This window comes from Ovis canadensis, chromosome 1, assembly GCF_042477335.2.
Source record: "Ovis canadensis isolate MfBH-ARS-UI-01 breed Bighorn chromosome 1, ARS-UI_OviCan_v2, whole genome shotgun sequence".
Lineage (NCBI taxonomy): Eukaryota > Metazoa > Chordata > Mammalia > Artiodactyla > Bovidae > Ovis > Ovis canadensis.
In genome coordinates, this window is record NC_091245.1 from 102925901 (window position 1) to 102949350 (window position 23450).

Below are 23450 nucleotides of genomic sequence, written 5' to 3' on the forward strand. Positions count from 1 at the left end.
CTGGGAATTCTGTACAAGGGAGCAGTGTGTGTTTGAGTCCCATGCCTCCAGGAAGCACAAGTGTGGCATTTTGTCCTCTCTCAGATGGCTTTGTTCCCTCTATGGCTCATTCTGTTTTTTCTGGGGTGGTGAGCTGAGGTTCTCAGTCTTCGTCACTGTTAGGGCATCTCTTCAGTGGTTTATCTCCTTTAGCTAAGAGCTTGGTCCCTGTTCTGCAGTTTGGGTTCACATGACCTCAGTTCTGGCACAGTTACAGCTATGCATTCCCGTTTTGCTTTGGGGATCTAGACATTCTTCTTTCTGATTTTTCAACTAAGTATTTAAACTATTTTTTTGGAGGGGGTTCCATTTTATCTAGCATTATTTTCAGTAGGAAGGGGCTTGCTGTATATGCTCTATCCCCATTTTGACAAAAGTCCTAACATCATGACCCAAATCTTCCTAAAAAGGAATGGATCTTTGCTTGATTTTTTTTTCTTTTTTAAAAATTCTTCATTCGATTTGGCAATGAATTTTTGGATATGATATGAGGAACACAGGCAATAAAAGAAAAATAGATACATTCAAAATTAAAATTACAGTTTCATCAAGATTAAAAACTTTTGTGTGTCAAAGGACACTGTCAATAGAGTGAAAATGCAACCTATAGAATGGGAGAAAATATTTGCAAGTCATGTATCTGATAAGGGATTAATATACAGAATATATAAAGAACTCCCACAACTGAGTATAAAAAATATCACACAACCCACTTAAAAAATGAACAAAGTCATCAAATTGTATACGTTAATTATGTGCAGTTTTTTGTATACCAACTATATCAGTAAAATTGGGAAGAATGGACAAAGGACTCAAATAAATATTTTTCTAATGAAGATATTTAAGTGACTAATAAGTACATGAAAAGATGCTCAATATCACTACTTATTAGGGAAACGTGAATAAAAACAAGGAGATACCATTTCATGCTCATTAGGTTAACTATTAAACAAAAATCAGAAAATAACAGGTTGGTATTGGTAAGGATGTGAAGAAATTAGACATTGCTTGTCTATTGCTGATGGGAATGTAAAATGGTGCAGCTCCTGGGGAAAATGGTATGGTGGCTCTTAAAAAATAAAATGCAGAATTTCCATTCCTTTTCTTTTCCTTGTGTGCATGCTCAGATGTGTCCAGCTCTTTTGGACTGTACGGACCCCATGGACTGTAACCCACCAGGCTACTCTTGGTGGGATTTTCCAGGCAAGAATAGTGGAGTGGATTGCCATGCCATTCTCCAGGGGATCTTCCTGACCCAGGGATAGAACCTGCGTCTGTTATGTCTCCTGCATTGGCAGGCAGATTCTTTACCACTGGTGCCACCTGAGAACCACATCTGGATGTATAAACCAAAAGAGTTGAATGCAGGCACTCTAACATACATTTGTACACCTGTGTTTACAGTAGCATTATTTTCAATAACCAAAAGGTGAAAGCAATCCAAGTGTCCATTGTTGGGTGAGTAGATAACAATGTAACATATATATATATATGGGCTTCCTTGGTGGCTCAGTGGTAAAGAACCTGCCTGCCAGTGCAGCAAATGTGGCTTTGATCCCTGGGTTGGGCAGATCCCTGGGGGAAGGAAATGGCAACCCACTCCCTTATACTTGCCTGGGAAATCCCACGGACAGAGGAGTTGGGTGGGCTACCATCCATGCGATTGAAAAGTCCTATGGACGTGACTTAACAACTAAACAACAGGCATACAATGGGATATTATTCAGCCTTAAAAAGGAAGGAGATTCTGACATGTGCCACACATGACATGGATGACCCTTGAGGATGTTATGCTAAGTGAAGTAAGCCAGTTACCGAAAAAAAAAAAAAGTATGATTCCACTTATATGAGGTCTCTGCAGTAATAAAATTCACAGTGACAGAGAGTAAATGTTGGTGGCCAGGGACGGGAGGAGAGGGGAGTGGGAGTTATTGTTCAGTGAGTATAGGATTTCAGCTGTGGAAGATGGAAATGTTCTGGAGATGAATATTAGTGATGGTTGCACAACAGTGTGAATGTACTTAATGCTTCTGAACTGTATACTTAAAAATGGTTAAAATATCAAATTTCACGTTAGGTACATTTAACCACAATAAAAAAATTTCAATATAAAATAAAAATATATATTAAAAAATATCTATCTGCATGTTGGCACTTTATCCTCAACCTCTCTCACAGCAGTAACTGTGTAGTACAGAAATACTGATCTCACCTTTCTGCGATGTGATGGATATCCTCTTTGCCCCTCCAGATTCACTTTCTATATTTTTCTGCCCTGCTCAGCCTTCCAGTTGGGTTGTCCCATTGGAGGCACTGCGCTGAAGATCAAAAGGTGAGAAGAGAGAGATATTGGTATGTATCCTCCTGGCTCCCACCTTCCTCCTAAGGTCTGACAGTAACTGTATTTCTATAATAAAGGCCACAGCATCTGTGGGGACCCTCTCCCTCGCCCATGGCTCTTGCTCGCTTCCAGTATCTCTTCCCTGCCTTGCCCAGTCAGACCTACGGTGATAACAGCTTCCAAGTTTTGCTAGTCCCTGGTGCTTTGCCATCGCTTGTGTTTCTCTCATCCCTAAACACACCTTGCTAATAGTCTCACTGAACTTTCTTCAGAGACCCTGGTGAACATGCATGTTCCCGGTGGGAACTCTGACTGACACACACAGTGTCCCATGTCAGACGTTACAGCATTATCTACCCTTTCAGACCCACTATATGCCGGGCACCACACTAGGTATTAGTGATGTGTTGTCGTTTCGCTCGGGCAGTTTCTTGACTTTTTGCGACCCCCTAACGGTGGCCTGCCAGGCTCCTCTGTGCGTTTAACTAGGTCCCTGTTGTTGAGTTCAAAGTCAAGTCTGGGAAGACAGACAAGCAAAAGCACTATTACAATCCAGAGTGTGACAGAGGTGAGAGTGCCGTGGACGCATTGAGTAAGAGCATCAAAACCAGCTGTGGGTAGGGGAGGCTGCAGGGAAGGCTTCCTGGGGGAGATGGCACTCTAGAGATGCTGCTCTGTAGGAGAAAAGGTGAGGGCTTTCCGGGCAGCAAGAAGAGACTACGAAGGGACAGAGGCACAGCACTAGTTATCAGTTCAGGAGTGTTTGGCAAGGCTAGAGAGCAGCAGAAATGAGGCTGGAGAAGGGGGTCGGGACACACCATGAAGGCCCTTGGGTACCCCAAGATGACTGTGGATTTCCTCTTGCATGTTAAGAGGAATTAATGCTTGGTTTTAATCGAGGGAGTGACACCATCAAGTTTGCCTTTAAAAACTGTGGGTAGAGAAAGAAGTGGAAGAGATCAAACAGGCAGGGAGAAGAAAAAGTTTATTGGGAAATTGGTAGAGGCTGTCTTTCCTGAAGGGTAGAGACTAAAAAAATAAATAGTTAAAATGGATATTCATAAAAATGATATTTTAAATATTTAAACTTTTATAGCAGTATTCTGCTATACTGCCTTTCTTGCATAAATCACTCAATAAATTTCAGTTCCTTTAAAAGATTTTTATTATGCATGTACACCCGTGGTGGAGTCATGTCAATGTATGGCAAAACCAATACAGTATTGTAAAGTAAAATAAAGTAAAAATTAAAATTAAAAAAAAAAGATTTTTATTTATTTTAGGCTATGCTGGGTGTTTGTTGCTGCACAGGCTTCTCTCTCCTTTCAGGGAGAGGGGGCTATCTCTAGTCGCGGCTCGCAGGCTGCTCCCTGTGGCGGCTCCTCTTCTTGCGGAGCACAGGCTCTCGGGCATGCGGGCTTCAGTGGCTGTGGCGCCCAGGCGCACTAGCTGTGGAGCGCAGGCTTAGCTGGTCTGCGGCATGTGGGATCTTCCTGGACCAGTAATCAAACCCATGTCTCCTGCACTGGCAGGCATATTCTTTACCCCTGAGCCACCTGGAAGCCCTAGTTCCTTTTTCTAAGTGGAGGAATTTAAAGATACTTCTGAGGCAGTCTGAAGAAATGAGGCTTTTAGATTTTTGCCGTTTTTCACATTTGTTTATAGTTGTCTCAGCTACACTTACATCAACACAGTGATCTCCAGTGAATTTCCCTAATCAAGTTTTTGAAAAGAATTTGGCTTTCAGAAAGACAATTTTTTTGGGGTACTCTCATAGCCCTTTGTTTATCCATTTATTGTTTCCCTCAACTAAAAGTAACCCCTGTGAAGGCAGGAGCTTATCTGTCTTGCTGACTGTATCCTTGGAGCCTATGACAGTGCCTGTAGGAGGGTTGGACAGACACTTAATGAGTGAATAGTGACAACAAGTGACGTCTATCAGGCTGAGTAATTTAGAGATGATTCTGTTGGTATCATGAGTCAGGATTATGGATACACCAAAGATACATTTTTACTATTTACTATGCAACTTCTAGTAACTGTTCCCATCAATCTAATTTATATTCCTCCCAGTCTTTCCCAACTCTTATACAAATTTACTGACTCCAGTGTGTGTTTTAAAAAACAATATTGTTTTATTACTAACAGGAGTGGCCTGCCTGGGTAGGTGGGTGTGCCGGGCTCAGGGTATATGGGGGCTGTGAAGAGCAGATAACTGAGAGGCTGGAAAGAAAGGCAGTGGGTCTGGAGGCCAGGCCCAAAGGCTCCTCCAATTTACTTCTGGCCAGAGGCAGACTTCACAAAGGATTCATGGCAAGCGATGGCCAGGCCACCAATAAGATTAAGAAATTCTTGGAAATCTAGCTGCCCATCGGAGTTGAGGTCCAATTTCTTCATCATGCGGTCAAGGACACCAGGGTCCTTCTGGTTCTGCAAAGATAATAACAGTAATAATGACATTAGTACCTTTATATTGTTCTTTCTAAAATGCTTTTAAAAATGTTGTCACATTTTATTCTCTCAAGAGTGTGAGGCATAGGGTAGGGGTCACCAATTTTCCCACTTATCAGACATAGAAACAGACTCAAACAGATGAAGTGAGCCGGCCTGAGCAGAAGACCGGTAAAATCAGCTTTTTTTTTCCTTCTAAATTAACCATTTACTTAAAAAAGAATTTTTTTTTTTTTTGTCTGTGCCTCATAGTCTGTGGAATCTTAGTTCCCCAACCAGGGACTGAAGCCAGGCCCTCGGCAGTGAGAGCCTGGAGTCCGAACCACTGGACCAACAGAATTCCCTCAAACTCAGATTTTCTGGCTCCTAGTCCAGGGTTCTTTCTGTTACATTTGGGGATTACTCAATTTTGTGAAATCAGTGGAAAACTTTTTCTAAGTGTCACATGCAACTCCAATATACAACCTACATAAAAGTGGAGTGATCTGAGGTAGAAAGAGGACAGCAGCTGATGCAGGGCCTCATCCTCCACGCATCCTAAACCCCAACACCCACTCACACTTACAGCCACTGGTTACATACAGCTACTGAATTAACTTAGAAAATCAGTCTGTCAATTGCTACTGGCTGCCATATCAAGTAGTGCACATAAAATATTTAGAATATTATTTCCATCACTACAGAAAGTTCTTCTGAACAGGGCCGCCCTAGTGGCTTTGGGGTGGAGGAACAACATTTGAAAACACTTCTATTATTCCATTTACCATTTTGTAAACCATCTCCTTAAAAGAAAAAAAGATCAGTGTTCCCTATGTCATGTATAGTTTGATAACTCTGATATTTAGATCACATGTTATTCAAAAAAAGGAGAAGAAAAGATCCTTTAATAGCCATTCAGAGCTCACTCAGCCCTGGGGGCTCAGCTGCTGTCCTTCATTCCGAGCCAGGCGTTCTGCCAGGGTCTTGTAGTTTGGGGTGGGGGGCTGGGACCAGTACCTTTGTGAAGGCACCCAGCTCTGTATTCATGAAGATTAGGAACTCAGCCTTGGAGAGTTTGGTGTTGTTACCATCCCTTCCAGCATGCTTCTGGAAAACAGCAATCAGAGACTCGATGCACCGTTCAGTCTCCGTAGGGCTGGATACTTTTGCCTTTGGGGGGGAAAAAAATTCAGGATTCAGACAAGGGGAGGATATCAAGAGCTGGGTGCTGGAGAACACGCCAGAGGATCTCGTCTCTTCATTTTGGATCAAAGCAGTTTCCTAAAAGATGGCTCATTGTTTAGGGGCTAAGGGGTTAAGACAACCACAGAAAGTCACATTCGGTGAGCTTCTTCCCCGTATCGCCTCCTGTTTATTCCAGGTGAAAATGCTGGTATACTTGAAAGCAGTAAGCTGCCTAGATGAGCATGACATGACAGGGTTTACTGATACTTTTAGAATGTGTGGGGAAATATATGCATATTATATACCCACAAATATGCAACCCACCAAGCATTGTGTATAGATTAAAAAATTCCCTATTTCCCAAAAGTATATACAGAGGTTACTGTGATTAGTGAAAGGGCATTTCTTTTTAAAGGAATAGTGAATTCTCAGGACTCATACATTTTCTAGAAGGACACTAAAAGTACAGTTACCCTGAGGCGTGAGAAGGGAATTGACACGGCAGAGCTACTTCTAGAATCTCAGCCTCCAGTTGCTTCCTGCACCCTTGGCCTCTGCTCCTTCTGTTCCCAGATGCCACTAATTCCCACAGGAAAAGCTAGTGGAACTTCTCTGGTCACTTCAAACCAGAAGGTTGATATGGGGGCTCTGATCAAGGTGGCCACTCACACAGCTCCTACGGCATTTAGGGAGCTGAACCACAGGTGTGGTTGCACCAGAAGGAGCAGGAGATTCATATCCTGTTCTGGGCTCTGCTTTCCTTATAAGGGAAGTCTTCAAGGAAATTCTGTCATACTCTGCCTTTCACTCCCAGCCAGTTCCTGGGGCCCCAGACGTGAGGAACTCATGGGCTCCCCCTGATGGATAAGAGCAGGAACTGAAGACTTTCTGGAAAACTTGGTGGCCACACCCTTCCTTCAAAGCTTTATCTCACTCTGGAGGTTAACAATGATGGTGACTTTCCCAATGTAGCACTTATCCCGTTAATTTGTTCTTAGGATGGACTCCCTGGAGCCCAGAGCTGGAGGCTTTCAGGACACATGATTTACATGCTAAGAAGCACTGACGTGCATAGCTGCCGTTCTCCTTCCCTCCTTCAGTCTCTCCAGGTGTTTTAACCGCCTAGCCTGCTGCTCACTGCATCCTGGAACATCTATAAAGCCCTTTCTGGAGGTGGGTTCTAGAGGACTCTATAGGAGATGGATTATTCCCCAACAGTCACGTTGTCAGGACTTTTTCTTGGGTGAGAAACAAAATACCACAGCCTAGAAACAGATGTGTTTGCACAACAGCTTTTCTTATCAGGACTGCAATCTCACAGGGTTACTAACACATCAGAGTAGAGGAACAAGGTTGACTGGGAGGGCACACCAGATAGGGTAGAACGTTCCAGGCTGACGAGCCAGGGCTTTGTGATCTTTTTCTAGACCTACAGAAGTATCCTCTGACCCTTTTCTTTGTAGAATTCAGACTGCTTTCATCTTCCAGTTTCAATGGCTTTCTGCTTTTCTTTTTTTCTCTCCTTAACATCAATTTTGACTGAATTTTTTTGCTTCTATGAAATCTGTTGCTATCAGCTACATGGAGAAAATTAAAACCCCTGCATGTCTTCCCAGAGGTAATTTTCCAGAACAAAACCACAAATATCAAAATACCTAAGTGGAATTACAAAATTTGTAGTGCTGGAGGGGACTTTGGAGAGGGTTCCCCGGCAGAGAGGCCCACAGACAGGAAAGTTTTGCCCAAATTGGGCAGTGGCTGAAGGAGAAGAGAAAGCGATCTGTCTGGATGGAGGCCAGTGCTCCCCATCACTGCTACCCACAGTTCTATTTGATGGGAACAATGAGAGGAAGGAGAAAACAGCATGATAAATGGATGCTGGGAAAGAGCTTATTAGTAAGAAAATGCGTGCTAAACACTCATTTGAGAAAGTTAAAGAAAAAAGTAACACTTGAAAAAACAAGTATTGAAGTTCTCATTCTTAATTCACGCTCCCTTTCCTTCCAGGGAGCCCCGGTGGCATTCTTTCTTCCGGGGCAGTCATTCCAGGCCTTCGCCACTTGGTGGTGCTGGGTCTGCCTTTTCTAGGTTCTTTGAGACTTTGGTGCCCCATTTTGGTGGAAAGAAGAAAGAAAGAGCAGTAGAGGATACAGACTGACACACTAAAGCAGGGGTTAGCAAACGTGTTCTGTAGGTGCCAGACGGGATATATATTAGGCCGATGTGGTCCACTTGGTCTCCATCACTCTGCTTTTGTAGCAGGGCAGGAACCACACGGAGAACTCATGAATGGGCGTGGCCGTGTGCCAATAAAACTTTACTTATGGGCAGTGAAGTCTGATTTTCATATAATTCTCAAAGTATTATTCTTCCTTTGCTTTTCTTTCAACTATTTACGTAAAATCCACTCGGAGCTCGTGGGAGAACCCCACTTGGCCCGCGGCCGGAAGTTTGCTGACTCCGTGAAAGAGAGGCCAAGGGAGACGCAGATTTTGGGGGGTGGATTAATGCAGGCAGAAGGAGTTCAGAGTGGGGCTGGCAGGAGCTGAGGGAAGAAAAAGAGGCGACGGAGGAGCGCCTAAAAAGACGGTGGGTTAAAGGGAAGAGGGCAGGAGGAGGGGGCTTCCCGGAGCCGGGTCCCTCCCACATTCCTGGCCGGGCTCCGCGGGCTGGGGCCGGCTTCAGTTTCAGTCACCGCGTCTTGGCCGCCTGCCCGTCGTCTACTGAAACTCCGATTTCCCCTCTAGGGCTCAGACCTCTAGCTCTATAACTATATGTAACTGGAGCCACCAGGCAGACTTCAACCCCCCCAGTCGTTAGGTCGTGCCCTGGGCTCCGCGGGGACCCCTTCGCCCCGTTTCCCGCCGAGCTAGGGGCTCCGCGCCGGGTGTGGCTCGCAGCGCACTTCTGTCCCAGCCCCAGACCTCGGCGTAAAAACAAGAGCCTCCCGCTGCTACCCCGAGGCTGTGATTCCAGGTATAATTTGGGGCTTCTTCTGCCATCTGCTTTTCTCTGATTCCCTCCGGTAGATTTATCTGTCCTGCTGTTTCCTGCCACGACCACTTCATAAATCAAAGATCAAGCCTGGTGAAAAGTATGCCGTGGCTGTAATCTTCATGTAAGAGGAATTTACTTGAAGGAAATGTTCATGTAAGAGGAAGAAAAGTAAAAAGCGCGGCTTACCATGTCGGGGAGGAGCGAGGCGCGCGGATGCGAGCGGGGAGCTGCGCGGCGGGCACTGGGCGGCGGGCCGGGTCTGCGGCCTCCCGGGCAGGCTCCACCCGGCTCCGCCCCGCGCGGCGCCCGCCTGACTCACGCGCCCCCTCCTCCGCCCCGCCCGCCCCGCGGATCCGGGCTCCTCGCCCTCGCCCTTCTTTGCCAAACGCACAGTTTCACCTTAAAACTCACACAAATCCCCACTGTCCTCACGCAGCCTTAAACAATCTCTCTCTCTCTCCCTGTCTTGTGAATTGTGAAGATGTTGGTCTTTTCTGAATTTAAACTTTGGCGTAGTGGTCTTTGAGAAGTGGGTTCAAGTCCGCGAGTCTTCCACGTACGAACTCGCCCGCTATTTCTGCTCCTTCTTAAAGGCGGAGCGATCCCTTTAAAAGACTAGCAACTCGGAATGTTGGCCGTAATTGCAGAGTCCATGTTTCCTAGAAACCAGGGCTGTCTATTCTTTCACACTGCATGTAATTAACGGACTAAACGGTGATGATGTGTGCAAACTGGAGCAGCATTGTCTCAAACGTCTCTATAAACCGATTAAGAGTTAAAGCAAGACCCTATACCCCAAAGTACTGCAACGGTGCAGGACGACCACAAACTGCTGACCCGGGCAAGTCGGGGTCTTACCTCTGTGCAGTTGGCAACGGAGTTGTATGAAGAATCAGAAGCTCTGGATTCTGATCCTGGGTCTGTAATTGTTGTTTAGTCGCTAAGTCGTGTCTGACCCCTTTGCGACCCCATGGACTGTAGCCCGCCGGGCTCTTCTGTCCATGGCATTTCCCAGGCCAGAATACTGGAGTGTGTTGCCATTATCTTCTCCAGGGCATCTTCTCCAGGGTCTCCTGTCCGTTCAGGAGACGCAGGATGGAACGTCTCCTGTGTAGATAGGCTGATTCTTTACCACCCAGTCACCAGGGAAGCCGGTATCTGTAATTACTTTAAGGCAACAGTTTTGGCAAAAACCCTCAATCCTCTGAGCCTCCATTTCCTTACCTGTAAAAGTAGGTGCCCTTTCCTTTCCTACTTCACAAGATTGTTATGACTATCAGATAAAATGATGGTTTTGAGAGGGCTTCAAAAACTGAAATAGATGCCAAGGAAAGATAAAGGGTTGCAGGGCGTTGTGTAAACTGCTTCCTGACATCTCTGTTCTTGCAGCCTCAGCTGGTCACTTCTGAAGAGATCTTCATCTCTTCTTACCTACACCAGACCGCAGTTTTAGTTATTCTTGAATCCACTTGAAAGTCTCACCTGAGCCTCAAACTCAATTAAAGAGATACTTGTTTTTCCTGAGTCTGTTTCTCTCCTGTCCTCCTTATCTCTGCTAATGATACTGATATTCTTCTGTTCTCCTGACCAGAGAATTTTGGAGCCAGGTTTTGACTCCAAATACCTTTCTTACCCCCTACATCTTATCAAGTGCTAGGTACCATCAGTTTTATTTTTACACTCTCTCTTGGATCTGGTTATATTCTACCTCCAGGGTTCTAGTTTAGGTTTTCATTCCCTCTTTCCTCCAGTTTTCTGATTGGTCTCTTGCCCTCCAATTGTTCTACTGACTGATAAAAACACATTGCCCTACAGTACAGCTCTGGTTAGCTGCTTGCTTAAAAATGAAACACAATGAAAGAACCAAACAAGATGGCTCTCTCCAATGCCTTTTATATCAAATCCAAATTTAGCTTCTATCTGCCTTTGAAAAACCTTAATCAATGAATGAATTCTTCAATTTATTAAAAAAAAATTTTTGGAGACTGTTTCGTGTCAAACTCAGTGCTAGACACAAGAGATACAAATACAAATGTGAGATTAGTGCCTGCCTTTGAGGTGGTCTATGGATAGACTGCGGGGTTTCCCCAGTGACTCAGCAGCAAAGAATCTGCCTGCAGTGCAGGAGTGGCAGGAGACACGGGATTCATACCAGGGTCAGGAAGATCTCCTGGAGGAGGGCAAGGCAACCCACTCCAGTATTCTTTGCATGCCATCTTTCCTGCATGCCTGGAGAATGCCATGGACAGAGGAGCCTGGCAGGCTACAGTCCATAGGGTGGCAAAGAGTTGAACACAACTGAAGTGACTTTACATGCTTGCAAAGGGATAGACTTTAGACCTACAGTATATTGAGGGGTGTTCCATGGACGGATGCTGGGATCCACATATACCCCAAAAGTATGTGTAAAATTTTCTGCCTAAGAGAACTTATTCTTGGCGAGGATTCATAGCTTTCATCTGATTCTCAGAAAATTCTATGATCAAAAATATTAAGGAATCATTAGTTTAAATTATTCCATACCTGAATCATGGGACTTCCCATATCACACTTGTCTTTAAGGGAAAACACCTTAAACACGTTTATCCCCCTCTACTGAAAGTCCAGCCCAGTTGGTAAATTTTTGCATGATTTGACCCTGTGCCCACTGTCATAGCTGACTGGATTGAGTTTAGCTCTAGACTCAAGGACTACCAGTCCACAGAATGGACAGTATTGGATGTTTCATGACATTATATGAAATAGTGAGCTAGGACTATTCAGCTTTTTGGAAAACTGAAATTAGAAACACATACAAATTAGGCATTTAGAAGAGCTGAAGCTGAACATTTGCATGGAAAGAATCATGAAGTCATGACAAATAAAAACTATGGAGAAGCAGACACCATAAGTAAGCAGATGCTATCCCTACTCCAGCACTCTTGCCTGGAAAATCCCATGGACAGAGGAGCCTGGTAGGCTGCAGTCCATGGGGTTGTGGAGGGTTGGACACGACTGAGCGACTTCACTTTCACTTTTCACTTTCATGCATTGGAGAAGGAGATGGCAGCCCACTCCAGTGTTCTTGCCTGGAGAATCCCAGGGACGGGGGAGCCTGACGGGCTGCCATCTATGGGGTCGCACAGAGTGGGACACGACTGACGTGACTTAGCAGAGAGATGACATTTGGAAAGAATGTGCAGAATAGTGTTCTTGTTCTTCCTGAACCTGGTTGTCTAGCTTTCCTGATTTCAGGTAAGGCCTCTATTCTTTCAGTAACTCCCCTGCCCCATGAAGCAGCTTGAGTGAAACCAAAGAAAAGAGCTGAATCAAATAAATATGAATTGTCCAGAACCATGTTGGTGGATCAAATCTGCCCAGTGAGGGCTGCCTGTGGTAGCAACTCCCCAGCATCATGATGAAAAGGATTTTCTGTTAAAAGAGGCAGTGATCAGGAAAGATGGAATGCAAAGTAGATTTGGCAACATTGGTAAACAGTGTGTCCAAGTGAAGGGCTAAATGCAAGCAAGGAGCTGAGGATGAGTGAGGGCTGGTAAGTTGATACCAAGAGACAAAAATGAGGTACAGATTTATTCAGCAAGTAAATGTGGAGACTTCCAAGATGTAGGGTAATTCTTATGCGCAGTCTGAGCTCTGTGCAGGGCTGGGCCGGCCCCTAAATGGACACATTAATCAAACATAATTTTGGGGTGTGACCAAGGCACGATGGTCCTGCTGGGAAGGAAGTGAGTGGTTAACTCTGGAGGAGCAGAGAAAATGTCACGGAGACAGCGATGCTTGAGTTGGGTAGTGAAGGATGAGTAGGAATTCACCAGGTGTCAAATAAATAAACAAATAATTCATCAGGTAGATGGGCACAGTTGAAGCACAGCATGATATGTATTAGATCTTATCTGTATGAGCTCTAGCAAGTCATTCAGCTGCTCTGTACCTCAGTTTCCTCGTCTATAAAGTGGAGATAATAGAGGTGCTTACTTCTACTACTTACTAAAGAGGAAGATATAATCATGTAAATTGCTTAGAACATAGAGCAGTGTCTTCAGAGGAAGGCTTTCAAAATGGCTTGTGCAGAAGTAATCAGGGGTGGGACTTCCCTGGTGGTCTAGTAACTAAGGCTCCATGCTACCAATGCAGGGGGCCCAGGTTCAATCCCTGGTCAGGGAACTAGGTTCCACGTGCCACAAGTGAAAAATTTTGCATGTTGCAGCTAGAGATCCCCCACACTGCAATGAAGATCGAAGATCCTGCATGCCCCAACTAAGACCTGGTGCAGCCAAATAAAGAAATGAATAAATACATTTTTTTTTTTTTTAAGTAGCAGGGGTGAAACATATGCATATTCTCAGGTGGGTTGGTAGTCCTGGGCTTTGTGTATGCTTAGTTGTTCAGTTGTGTCTGACTGTTTACGACCCTATAGACTGTAGCCTGCCAGGCACCTCTGTCCATGGGATTCTCCAGGTAAGAATACTGGAGTGGCTGTTATGCCCTCCAGGGGATCTTCCCAACCCAGGGATTGAACCCAGGTCTCCTGCATTGCCGGCAGATTCTTTACCGGCTGAGCCACCAGGCAAGTGCAAGAAAACTGGAGTGGGTAACCTATCCCTTCTCCAGGGGATCTTCCTAACCCAGGAATCGAACTGGGGTCTTCTGCACTGCAGGCGAATTCTTTACCAGCTGAGCTACCAGGAAAGCTCTAGGTATCTAGAATAATCAAATTCAAAGAAATAAAGTAGAATGACAGCTGACAAAGGCTGGAGAGAGGGAAGAAAGGAGTTGCCGTTTAGTGGATATAGAGTTTCTGTTTTGCCAAGATGAAAAGAGTTCTGGAGCTGGTTGCACAACAATATGAATATACTATAGACCACCTAACGATGAGGGTTTCAACTGTGTAGATTCACCTATATGCGGGACTTTTTCAGTAGTAAATACTGCAATACTACATGATCTGTGGTTGGCTGGGTCCTTGACTGTAAAGCCATGGATATAGGAGAAAGTGCAGATACAGGGGACGGATAAGTTATATTCAGATTTTCAACTGATAGGTTAGGTTGAAACCTAACCTCCACATTGTGTGAGGGTCATCTGTGCTTACTGCTATGGAACCATGTACTAAAAAACAGTTTAAAACAGGTAAATTTTGAGTTATATATATTCAACCACAGTAAAAAACACAATCGTGATCAAACCAGCAATACATACACAGGAGCTAATGTCTGAGTTACACCATTTGGATCATGTGTATGGGGCAATGGTAAATGTGAGGCCAGAGCTGTGGGGCTGAGCCTTGAGAGAGAAGGGTCAGATCACTAAGGGCTATGCTTGGAAATTTGGATCGTATCCTGAAGTTTATCTATCAAGGACCACTGACGATTTTAAAGCAGGAGAGTGACTTGATCCACTTCATCTTTTGGGAAGTATAGAAAATGTACTGAGAAGAGAGAGACTAGAGGCAAGAAACATAGAAGGATATAGATGCAGTAATCAAGGCGAGATGGCCATGGAGATGGGGCAGGGAATTGCCAAGTACTGAGAAGGCAAAGGCAATCGAACTTGGCCTCTGCTTAGATGCGGGGGGTTTGGAAAAGGGGTGAAATCACCCTAGGAGAGAACAGGATTGGGGACAGTCACATTTACTCTCTGTCTCACCTCAGGAACTTTGCACATCTATCTGTCTGCCTGAAATAGTCTTTTTCTCACCTTAGTTGGCTTGTTGACAACAAAGTACCGCAGACTGAGTGGCTTAAACAAAAATTTATTTTCTCACAGTTCTGGAGGCTAGAAGTCCAAGATCAAGGTACTAGTTGATTCAGTTCCTGATCAGCTCTTTTCCTGGCTTGCAGATGGCTGCTTTCTCACTGAGCCTTCACATGGTGGAGAGAGAGAATTCTCTCTCTTCATTTTCTTATAAGGCCACAGTCCTACTGAATTAGGGCTCCCCTCTTATGACACTTAAGCATTTAATCATTTGACTGTAATTACCTCCTAAGGACCCTGTCTCTAAACACAGTCACATTAGGGGTTAGGCCTTTAACATATGGAATTTTTATGTGTATGGGGACAGACACAATTAAGTCCATAACATTATCTATCCTTCATACAACTTAGAAATCATCCTCCCTAAGCATTCCTCTTTCTCTAACAGAGTGCTAGGTATCTATGGAAAATAAGAAAGAAAGAAAGCTAACAAAACAGCCCAAGACCGCTCTCCTGGGAAAGGCCTGCTTTCAAGGCTAGATTTTGGCTGGCATCTTGGAACTTGGATTTCAGGAGGGTTTCCATCTGTTCCCTCATGATGCCTAAACTATTGGTACAAACAATGTAGTTTACACCAAGCACCTGCTTTCCTTCTGGGAGTATGGAGTTTTTTGGTACGTGCTAGTGACAGCAGGAGATGTGGGTTCAATACCTGGGTCAGGAAGGTCCTCTGGAGTAGGAAATGGCAATCCACTCCAGTATTCTTGCCTGAAAAATTCCATGGACAAAGGAACTTGGCGGGCTACAGTCCATGGGGTCACAAAGAGCTGGACACGACTGAATGAGCACATGCCCACGGAGAGAGTATGCCTGCGTGACCAGCCTCCTGTAATCCTCGTGGGTGCTGAGTTTCCAGTGAGATTCTCTCGTAGACACAACCTCACGTTGTTGTCACCGTTCAAAGCTGGAGGAATTCAGGGTGTCCTGTGTCCATCGTATGTTCTCCCTTAGCTCCTTGGGTCATAATTCTTACCATCCTCTACTGTCTTTTTCTGTTTACTTATGTTCCTCACTAGACAGCAAGCTACTTGAGGGCAGAGCCAGAATTCTACCTTCTAGAGTGCTCCTGGCATTCAGTACCCGCATCAGGCAGTTATGCACGGAGGGTCTCCCCTTACAGCGTGCAGAGCTGTCCTGAGCACTGCCGCGACAGTGGTGAACAAGGCAGGTGAAGTCTCTGTTCTGATGGTGCTCAACCTAGCTTTTGTGATTTAACCGATGCTTACAGAATAAGGAGGAAGATGATCCACCATAGGACAGGAAAGAGAAATGACTGGGGAGGCGACTCAGAGCCTTCTCTGGTGTCATCAAGTCTGTGGAAGAGAGGCTTTCAAGACGGAGAGGGTGGTCAGCAAGGTGAAAGTCTTCAGAGAGACAGAGTACAAAGAAGGTTGAGATGTGTCCAGTGGATCTGGCATTTATATCCTTGGAGACCTTTGCCAGAGCAATTTTTAATGTAGGGGGAGGAGAAATGCAGATGCCGTGGCCTGAGGAATGAATGGGACATGAAGGGTGGGGACAGGGGGTCTGGATGACTTACTTGAGAAGGCTGACTATGAAGGGAGGAGAAGTGGAGTGCGGTCAAAAGGGATCTCAAGCCAAGGGAGGGTCTGAAAGCATAAACACCTTGAGTGAGTTCACAGGCTGTGCAGAAGGAGTTGCCAGAGTGAGAAGGCAGATGTACAAGGTTGAGAGGATACAAATGATAGAGCAAGGTCTCAGAGGAGCTATGGCAGATGAATTACTCCACAGAGAGGAAAAGGGGGCAAATGAGGAGTGAGGCTATAGAAGAACCGTAACCTAGGAGGGCTGCAGAGGGTTGTCTCTCCAGATAACCTTGTTGGCGCATGAAGTGGGAGGTAAGGACATCCTTGACAGTGGTCATAGGACATCCTTGAGTAGGTTCTTGAGTAGGAGACTTGAGGAGGTTCTCAACGGTCTCAGAGGGAATTGGTAACAGGAGCTGACTCAGATGGTTCCGCTCAGTTCAGTCGCTCAGTCGTGTCCGACTCTTTGCAACTACAAAAGCTTAGGAAGTTATAATTTTGCAGTGACGCTAATCCCCAGGGTGATTATGTGATTATGTGGCTGTATGGCTTTCTCCTGGTGTGTTTAGAACTTTAGTCATCGGATCCAAGAGAGGGTTGTGAAATGGATTTAGGGTTAAAATTTTACAGAATGGATGTAACAAAAGGATAAGGCAGTGAAGGAGTTGAGGGTATGCGTGAGAAAACAATCCACTTGATTGGGCATGGAGTACAGGCAGAAAAAGAAGGGAACAAGGACATGGAAGGTCAGTGGGCACAGAAAATTTCTCCGTAAAATCAAAGGACAAGTTACATGGAAAAGAGGGATGGAGATAGCTGGGGATGTAAGAAGTTATTGGGTGCGTGTTCAGTTGTGTCCGAGTTTGCAACCCTATGGACTGTAGCCAGCCAGGCTTCTCTGTCCACGGAATTCTCCAGGCAAGAATACTGGAGTGGGTTGCCATGCCCTCCTCCAGGGGATCTTACCGACCAAGGGATCCAAGCCGTGTCTCCTGAGTTTGCTGCATTGCAGGTGGATTCTTTACCTACTGAGCCATCTGGGAAGCCCATAAGAAGTTATTCGTATAACATTAACTTCCAGTGAGTAGTAATTTGTGGGTAGAGCTCTTATGATAGCAAAATCCAAGCATGGCTTAGAGCCTTATACTGACTGCAGTGTATTTGGAGTGAGCAGGAAGGAAGGAGGTCAAGAAGCTGGGAGGGTGGGGGTCTGGGTGGATGAGCCTTGTCAGTGCTGAGCTCATCCAGGATGGTGAGAGGAGCTACAGTGGAGAGCAAGGTGTGAAGCCGGTTATGATGTCTGATGTGAAACAGATATAGGACACTGATAGACTGTAGAAAAGGCTCTCAAAGTGTCATCTACCACTTTCCTTTATACACTCTATGCTTTAGCAAATGGAACCACTGTTTGCCACCCAAAGGTCCTCTTCTTTGCCGGTTGCTCAAGCTTTCTCTGCTTTTGAAACATCCTTACTTTCAGTTCTCTCTGATGAAATTCTAGGCTCCTTCAATGAAGCTCCTCCTTCATGAAGATTTTCTGAGTTCAACCACTCACTTTTATCCTCCCATAATATTTTATAATTTATTTTTTTGTGGGGGGAGGAATTTAATATTCTGCTGTATATTAAAGGGTTTAATGTTGATAGATTTTTTTTTCCCTGAGAGCATGTGTATTCCTTGAAATTAGGGATGTATCATGATCATCCTGTGTCATTCATAGCTATAACATGTAGTGACAACTGGTGAGTGTTCATGGGATGGAATGAATAGTATGATTTCAGAGTAGGAGCTGAGTTTGGTTTAATTCTGTGTAATTTAACATTCAGGACAATGGTAAATAATTGTTCCAAGAATTACTAACTCTTTGTTTTGTTTTTCCTTCTGGGGAAGGATCTTTAGATATTTTTGTTAAGGGTCTTAAATTTATAGAAATTATTATTGAATACCCTCTGCTAGGGTCTGAGGATACAAAGATAAAAAAAAAAAAATCATGGCTCCTGCCTTTGAGGATCCTCATACTGAATTTGATTAATAAAACAGGAGTGAGATCCTTCCAAAAACGGAGCCGTCTGCATCAGAAAGTGTGCACTCCGTCTCTTGGATGAGGCTCTTCCAATTTAAGTCCTAGGCTAGAAGATTTACCTCTTGAAGGTCAGAACTGTCAGGGGAGATCCTTTGATTTCTCCCATAATCAACAGCTCCTGCCCAGAGCACTGAGGCCACATTTACAATATTAAGGAATGACCCCACAATCTCTGAGGCCACTGTGGTGTATATGGAAATGCTGGACAAAGAATCTAAAGGCCTGAGTTTGAGTTTTAGCCCTCTCCCTAGATAAACTTTTTGTTTGCTTGTTTCTGAGCTTCAGTTTTCTCATATGTAAAATACGGATAATAATTATGGAGATGATAAATATAAAAGGGCTATTCAAATAGTGCTGTGTTATACCAGTGTTAATTGCTACGTGGAGTAAATGAAAGTGTGCTTCTAGGCTCTGCTTTGCAGATCGTGGGTGTTACTATTGTTGTCATTCAAGCCCTTCCCTCTTCTCACTTCCTGTTGCCTCTGATTGCTGGCCCTCAGTAACTCCCTCACTTGTAATGGCATCATCAGAGCAGACATGGAGTTCTGTGCAAGCTGGTGGAAGTCCACTGCCTTCCTCCACTGTCTGCACACATCTATGCTTTCCTTCACATTCTTCTAGGCTGGTGGCTGGAATCCCCTGAGGTCCTCCACATAGTTGCTTTTAGTCTCCAGCTGTTAGGGGAAGCACACTGACTGAAACCGCCCACCCTGGCCAGGCACCACAGTAACTATTTGCATGAGTTGTTTTACGACAGGAGGTCCTGGTAAGGAACAGGGAACTAATAAGCCACCACCAACCGGAAGAGTTCGGGAAAGGTCAAAAGGAGATGCCACATGTCCGACCACCTCCCAGAATCCTTCTCTCTGGCATCCATCTTGGCTGAACAAGGCGTGCACCATCAGGAAGGACTCTGAGTCAGAATGATTGGCTAAAGACAACCCGGAAACTAAGCCCATCACCATAAAACCCGAGACTGTGAGCCATGTGGCAGAGCTGTTCTCCTGGGTTCCCTTACCCTGCTGTTCTCCACCCAGGTGCCCTTTCCCAATAAAATCTCTTGCTTTGTCAGCACATGTGTCTCCTTGGACAATTCATTTCCAAGTGTTAGACAACAGCCCAGTTTCGAGCCCTGGAAGGGGCCCCCCTTCCTGCAACACAACTGCTGTTAGCAGACGTGAGAGATTTTCTCTTTCACAATGTCCCACAGCAAGTTGTTGTATGTATGTTACATTTATTTTCCTAGGAGGCCACACCATATCAGATCCATGGCTGATCCATTGTGATCTGAATGTGTCACCAAAACAGTCTCAGTGAATCTGTATCATTCAGTTTTTGGTCCAAACTTTTCATCTTCGAATTCAAGGTGAAATTCTAATTCCAGCTGTTTTTTTCATTATTTCCTTTCATTCGCTGCAAACTCTGGTCAAGTGGCAACTTTCACTGTTGTCTGTAGGCAGGGTTGATCCTCTAATCATTTCTCACTGGTTCATTCACACTAGTTGTTAAAATATTGGTGTTCTTCTCTACCAGTTGCTGAATGTCCTCTCTTGCCTGAATCCCTGAGTGCCATTCACCTGAAGCCCCAGCCACTTGTCCCTCTCCTGGGCTACATGATTCCCATAATCAAGTAACTTAAGAATTGATGCAGGGAGTAAGGAGGGTCTCTGGGACCCGCTCCATTCTGGTAGCCTGGCCACTGTCCTGATTGATCAGTGTTTGGTCACAGTGTGAATATCTTCCAGTCTTTAGGAGCCCCACAATTTCCCACTTAATGATTTTTTTTCTTGTGTTCCCCTCCTTTAGTCTGGAATGTTTTCCTTTGTCTTATGTCCAAATACCTGTACAAAGACTTAACTCATAAAGAACCTTCTCCAGGAAGCCTTTTACTTGTATCTTCCAACTAAAAAGGATCTGTCTCTTCATTGACCTACCACAGCCCTTTATCTGCACTTTTCTGTGGTGTGTGTTACACCCTATCTTGAATTATAGCTGTTTAAGTATGTGCAACTTTTTTTCCCCCTGTTACACTGTTGACTTCTTGAGGACCAGGTCTACCATAATTCCATTGTGGCGGGGGGTGGGGGTGGGGGCACAACCCACTCACCCTAAATGGCAGTGAGTCCTTCCCCTACTAATACTCTGGGTCTAGGACATGGTGTGATGGGTTAGTAGTAAGCAGGGGGACTTTTATGTGACAAATGAAGAATTTAAAGGTTCTTGTGGTCTGGATTCAATGGTTTGACATTTTTGTATAGTGAGACTTCCTTCTGTTTCATCTTTCCCTGAATCCCATACCCCTACCCTCCGGCTCTTGCAAGGCCTAAGAGTGGGCAGGGTAGTTCAGCTCTGTTCCTAAGCGTTAGAGAGAGAATATATGAGTTAGGGTGCTTTAGGGGTGAAGATAACAGGAAGTTGACTTAAGACAGTTTAAAGAACCATGAAATTATTTTTTGTCTTTATAACAGGAGGTCCCTGGAGCAGAAAAGTCTCCAGGGCTGACTGATGCAACAGCTTAGTGATGTAAGAGGGGATGAGATTCTTCTATTTTTTTACCCCATGATCCACCTTACCATTGTAATCCTAGGTGAAACATGCAGGGTATGCATTTCCTTGTTCACACCCCAGGAAGAAACTTGTTTTTCTTTTCCAGAAACTCTGGACAGGGCTCTCTTAAATCTCATTGCCCCAAATGGGTTAGGCCTGTCTGTCCCTGTACAAATAGACGACCAAAGGGATGGAATTACCTCACTTAGCTGAGACAAATTGTTTAGGGATGGAATGGGTATTGTGTGGCTGTGTTGGGAGATTGTATTTTCCAAAAATGGCCATAACACTATCTGCCCTCCCACAGGCTCTTCTTACAATGTGACTCACACTCCTCCCATCAAGAGGTAGGATCTTTATTCCTTTTTCTCTGTAGTTCCCCTGGCATTCTGTGATGACCTGGGAATGGGGTGGGGAGGGAAGCTCAAGAGGGAGGAGATATAACTGTGGCTGATTTTTGTTGTTATATGGCAGAAACCAACACAACATTGTAAAGCAATTTTCCTTCAATTAAGAAATAAATTTTAAAAAAGAAGTAGAATCTATATTTTCTCTCCTTGAACCTGGGAGAGTGTGTGGTGACTACTTTGGAAGTGACTCTACATATTTCTGAGTGTTGGTGTTGTTCAGTAGCTAAGTCATGTCCAATTCTTTGCAACCCCATGAACTGCAGCACATTAGGTTTCCCTGTCCTTTGCTGTCTCCCTAAGTTTGCTCAAACACATGTCCATTGAGTCAGTGATGCCATCCAACCATCTCATCCTCTGCCACCATTTCTTCCTTTTGCCTTCAATCTTTCTTAGCATCAGGGTCTTTCCCAGTGATTCAGCTCTTCTCACCAGGTGGCCAAAGTATTGGAGCTTCAGCTTCAGTCCTTCCAAAGAATAGTCAGAGTTGATTTTTTTCAGGAATGCTTGGTTTGATCTTGCTGTCCAAGAGACTCTCAAGAGTCTTCTCCAGCACCACAGTTTGAAAGCATTGTTTCTTTGGTGCTTGAGCTTCTTTGACTTCTGAGACTTGATGTTAAAAGGTGACATGGAGTTCACCTGCTTCTGTTTTGGGATGCTCACTCAAGAAACCCAGCCACCATACTGCGAAGAGGCCCAGGCTGCCTCCTGCATAGATCCATGTGCAGAGGACTCACCGGCCAGCAAAGTAGCCAGCGTGTGAGTGAGTCATCTTGGAAATGGATCCTTTTGCCTCGTCAGACTGCCTTGCTAACACCGTGTGAAGCAGAGGAGGGCTGTTTTATAAGCCGCTAAGTTTTGGAGTTGTTTGTTATCAGCAATAGGCAGCAGGAACTGGGGTGCCCTGCAGAAATAATAGTATTTCCTTAGTGCTTTCTCTGGTGTCTTACTCTTTTTGTCGATGAATTGGTTAGATGTCATGGGCAAGGTTTAAAGTGAGGAAAGATTTAAAGCCTGAAAGGAATTTTATTGTTTAGCTCAACTTATTCACTCTCTGGGATTTCTATATGGGATTTGGGGGTTCATGCTTTATAACAGGGACTTTGCCCATCGCCCTCAAGAAATTGCAGTGGAAGATGGCTGATTGTGATTGGGATGTTCAGGATCCAAGGAAAATCATCATGATGAATATCTACTCCCTTTTTATTTAAAACATGGCCCATTCTGGAAGGAGTAAGCCTTGCTAAAGGAATCTTCTTACCTGTTTTTCTTGTTCTAGGAACCAGGGTCTTAAGTTGCTGTCAGAAGGGTGCACTCAACTCAAGTAAATAGTCCCCACAGGAACTTATGTATTTGCTTTAACTGGAGATGAGAATGACTGAACTCACACTTTAGAAAACCCTATATTCAGTTTTTTAAAATTAATTTTTATTGGAGTATATTTGCTTTACAATGTTGTGTTAGTCTCTACTGTACAGCAGAATGAATCAGCCATTCATATACATATATCCCCCCTTTTGGACTTCCTTCCCATTCAGGACACCACAGTGCATTAAGTAGACTTCCCTGTGCTAGAGAGTACTTTCTCATTAATTCTCTAAACAAGTTATACACAGTATCAGTAGTGTATATGTGTCAATCCCAATCTACCACTTCCTCTCACCTGCCTTTTCCCCTTTGGTGTCTGTATATTTGCTCTTTACATCTGTGTCTCTATTTCTGCTTTGTAAATAAGACCATCTATACCATCTTTCTAGATTCCCCTTATATGTGTTAATATATAATATTTGTTTTTCTCTTTCTAACTTACTTCACTCTGTATGATATGTATGTATGATACTCTCTAGGTCCATCCATATCTGTACAAATGACCCAATTTCATTCCTATTTATAGTTGAGTAAGTTATGACCAACCTAGATAGTATATTCAAAAGCAGAGACATTACTTTGCCAACTAAGCTCCATCTCGTCAAGGCTATGGTATTTCCTGTGGTCATGTATGGATGTGAGAGTTGGACTGTGAAGAAGGCTGAGCGCCGAAGAATTGATGCTTTTGAACTGTGGTGTTGGAGAAGACTCTTGAGAGTCCCTTGGACTGCAACCAGATCCAACCAGTCCAT

General features: G+C 44.4%; 1 protein-coding gene and 1 long non-coding RNA gene across 2 annotated transcripts in view; one reads left to right on the forward strand and one right to left on the reverse strand.

Moving 5' to 3' along the window:
• Positions 1-4491: 4491 nt before the first annotated feature.
• S100A11 (S100 calcium binding protein A11) lies at positions 4492-9576 on the reverse strand. Its single transcript, XM_069542625.1, has 3 exons — positions 9179-9576; positions 5828-5980; positions 4492-4810 (listed from the first exon to the last, which is right to left on the reverse strand). The coding sequence occupies exons 1-3, from the start codon at positions 9179-9181 to the stop codon at positions 4655-4657; spliced, it is 312 nt and encodes a 103-aa protein (XP_069398726.1). The 5' UTR covers positions 9182-9576; the 3' UTR covers positions 4492-4654.
• Positions 8484-23450, forward strand: part of LOC138414872 (uncharacterized) — an 83840-nt gene continuing 68873 nt past the window's right edge. Inside the window, exon 1 of the long non-coding RNA XR_011246983.1 lies at positions 8484-8584. This is a non-coding gene — a long non-coding RNA (uncharacterized lncRNA). The remainder of the gene's footprint in view (positions 8585-23450) is intronic.